At 36.4% G+C, this 3,197-nt stretch overlaps 1 protein-coding gene across 7 annotated transcripts in view; it reads left to right on the top strand.

Annotated features, from left to right (window-relative positions):
* The window catches only part of LOC107617413 (exocyst complex component SEC8), an 18,719-nt gene that overhangs the window by 8,415 nt on the left and 7,107 nt on the right, over window positions 1-3,197 (top strand). For all 7 annotated transcript variants that reach the window (XM_021110519.1, XM_016319172.2, XM_021110520.1 and 4 more), the window contains 6 exons: window positions 284-585; window positions 667-830; window positions 1,295-1,410; window positions 2,096-2,166; window positions 2,866-2,996; window positions 3,095-3,144. In XM_021110519.1, coding sequence (XP_020966178.1) covers window positions 284-585; window positions 667-830; window positions 1,295-1,410; window positions 2,096-2,166; window positions 2,866-2,996; window positions 3,095-3,144 — 834 coding nt within the window. The remainder of the gene's footprint in view (window positions 1-283; window positions 586-666; window positions 831-1,294; window positions 1,411-2,095; window positions 2,167-2,865; window positions 2,997-3,094; window positions 3,145-3,197) is intronic.

The following is a 3,197-nucleotide window of genomic DNA, read 5'->3' as shown; positions in this document are numbered from 1 at the left end:
GTGTCTTACTTCATTGTATCATTATTAGGGTCTCGCAAACTAGTGCCTTTCACTTGTTAAGGATACTGCAGATGGAAAAATTTTGATACAAATGCAAATTAAATGTTAATGTTTTAAGTTTTTTTATACATTTAACGCATTGGAAAAACCAATTCTTTCTTCTTCACACTCTTAACCACTTCCCTTAGGACCCTTTAGCTGGATCTGTATTGTTGTTGTTGTTGTTATTATTATTATTGCTGGGTAATATGGTGTATAACCTTGACCTATTTTATCATGTCAGCCAAAGATTGCGACCAACAATTCATGAAGTTATTATGTCCAAGATAAAAGCTCATGCAGAGCTTTTGAATTCATCTGCATCTAGTCAAGACTCCCGAGTTGGCACAGGAGGCCTACACTTTATAAAAGGTCAACTAGAAAGCTATCAGATGCCAAAAAAGAAGCGAAAGAATGGAATATTTGTCAATGGGACTCTCTTGGCTGTGAGCCCTGTATCACCTCTTATGGTTCCTGGCGGGAAAGCTCAGGTTGCTGCAAAGGAGCTTCTTGATTCAATTTTGGATGCTGTTGTTCGAATATTTGGTGAGACACAAGTATTTCACGCATTCTCTTTTCTAGGTTGTGTTCGAAAGCAAATTTGTATTCTCATATGTGACTCTTCAGAGAACCATGTTATTGTTGGGGAGCTTTTGGAAGCTAAAGCCAGTCATCATGTTGAAATCAACACTCCAAAATCAATGTCAGTTGATGTAAATTGGAACCCTGAGTCTGAAGCATCTCAGGTCACTGGAGGTTACAGTATAGGTTTCTCCCTGACTGTGTTACAGGTAGTCTATATGCATGGGCATTTAACTGCTAGATATTTGATTTAAAAAAAATGAGGAAATGTTTACAGATATGTTGCTGCTAATAGAATTTAGTACACTTCTAATTTCTCTGTACTTGCTAAGTTATCATAGATATGTGGATCAACATACATGTTTGTCGTTGTCAAGATACCACTAAGAAATGTTACATGCTTGTGGGGATTTGGTGTAACATTTTCCCCCCACTTTCTCTTCCTCTCACACTCTTTTGCTTTTCCCTCATTAAGGATGGTTTTGCTGTTGACCGTAGTGAGAGTGATATAACATGCTGTCAAACACCTTAATTTATGCTCCAATTCAAGGAAACTGTATGGAACTAACCTGTCTTATGAACATAAAGTATCCTAAATTATTCTTGAATGTGCATGTTGGATGTAGTCCTTTTTATTGTTGCCTTCGACTATAGTTCTTCACTTTTTTTACAGAGTGAATGCCAACAACTTATATGTGAAATTCTGCGGGCCACTCCTGAAGCTGCTTCTGCTGATGCTGCTGTACAAACAGCTAGACTTGCAAGTAAAGCCCCCTCAAAAGACAAGAGGCAAGTGCCTTAATTTCTATTGCTATTTTAATCGATAATAACTGCTCAATCTTTTTTTATGTGTTAATATCTCCTCTATTTGAAGCTGTTAATAATTTAAATATTGTGTAGGGGTCCTTTTGCTTCATCAAATTCCAAAAGCTAAGAATAAAAATCCATTAAGAAGCTGACATAAGAATTATTCCATTTGGATCCACTGTTAATGTTCTAATTTAGGATTATATGGTTTTTTACTCAAATAAGCTATGCTTGTTGGTAAATAGTAGTTAATAGTGTAATTGTTGTTTCTTTTAAGAATGATATTAGATAGATAAGTAGAGCCTTCTGGTGAAAAACAATCCATCATTGGGCTGTCTCGCCCTGGTTATATTTTGTGGGTGGTTATTACATTGGCAAGCACAGAATGCTATATGATGCAATTTGAATCAATTTGTGTCTCGCGGCCCAAATAATAAGTTATCTTTTGTGTGCTTTCTATCTTATAAATCAATCTACATTTAGCTTCTGTTGACAAAGAAACGATTTGAGAGAAGAAGGAATTTGATCCTTCCCAAATGTGGGAAGTCTTGGGCATCACATGTGCGCCTTTAGCATTAGAGAGAGTGAATGTAATCTGCTGCAATAATATTTGCATTCTGATGCTAAAGTTGTGCTGTTAATGATTACTATCTCTTAATGATTGCAGGGATAAATCAGAAGATGGTCTTACTTTTGCTTTTCGCTTTACAGATGCTACAATATCTGTTCCTAACCAGGGTATGCTGAATTCTATTAGAGGAGTAAAGTATACTTTGTAATAACAAGTTAAGGAATTTTGCTGCCGTAGGTTTACATTGCTAGTAAGATATGTTATGAGATTTGGATTGCATACTGAAGTGTAGCAATGGCTTCTCAAAAGAATATGTTTAGTTGGATTAGTCATTTATGCATGTCCAATATTTTTAGCTTTGCTAAACTGATACTTGCACAGACTCTATCCTCGCAAACTTCTCAGAGACTACGGATTTGGATAACTCCTTGGTCCCACTATTAACATCTTTTGAACACTTCAGATCAATCTATGTTGGATCTTAACACCTTGGTTCCACTGTAATCTGTCTATGCATTAAGCACAGTATATGAAATGACAAGTGCTTATAATAGGAACATTTTCCCTCTTTCGCCTTTTCAACAAATCCAGATTGTTCCTTTGTCAGTTAATTAAGAAACTCTCTTATTAGTATGCTTGAAACCAGAACCACATCTGTGATAACTTTTTATTTATATACCATTTATAGAAGATTTTGTAATATCATTTATTTTTTACTCCACTTGCAGTTTGTGCTCTAATGATGAGTCATTGTCTTTCTTCTGAAGATAGTTTATACCAGTGTTGTTATTTTTTTCCCTCTTTATCATTTGCTTGTTTATGCTTTCTCCTTTCCAATATTTATGTTTGGTTACATTAATATTCAGGAGCTGATCTTATTCGCCAGGGATGGAGTAGGAAGGGTCCCAATGTGCTGCAAGAGGGTTATGGTTCTGCAGCAGTTTTGCCTGAAGAAGGCATATATTTGGCAGCTGCCATATACCGACCTGTGCATCAGGTGTTGTGTACTGGATTACCACACTTTCTCCTGCCCCATCTTTCTCCTGCCCCATGTAAACTGGCTTTATGGCTTTCCTGACCTGATTCTTTATGCAGTTCACAGATAAAGTTGCTTCTATGTTGCCAACAAAGTATTCCCAACTTGGGTGAGCTCAGAACCATCTCACTGTTTCTTGTCATATATTTGTCTCAGAAACCA

Source organism: Arachis ipaensis, chromosome B09 (genome assembly GCF_000816755.2).
Source record: "Arachis ipaensis cultivar K30076 chromosome B09, Araip1.1, whole genome shotgun sequence".
Classification (NCBI taxonomy): domain Eukaryota; kingdom Viridiplantae; phylum Streptophyta; class Magnoliopsida; order Fabales; family Fabaceae; genus Arachis; species Arachis ipaensis.
Note: the sequence above shows the minus strand (reverse complement) of the source record. Positions and strands in the feature narration are given on the sequence as shown.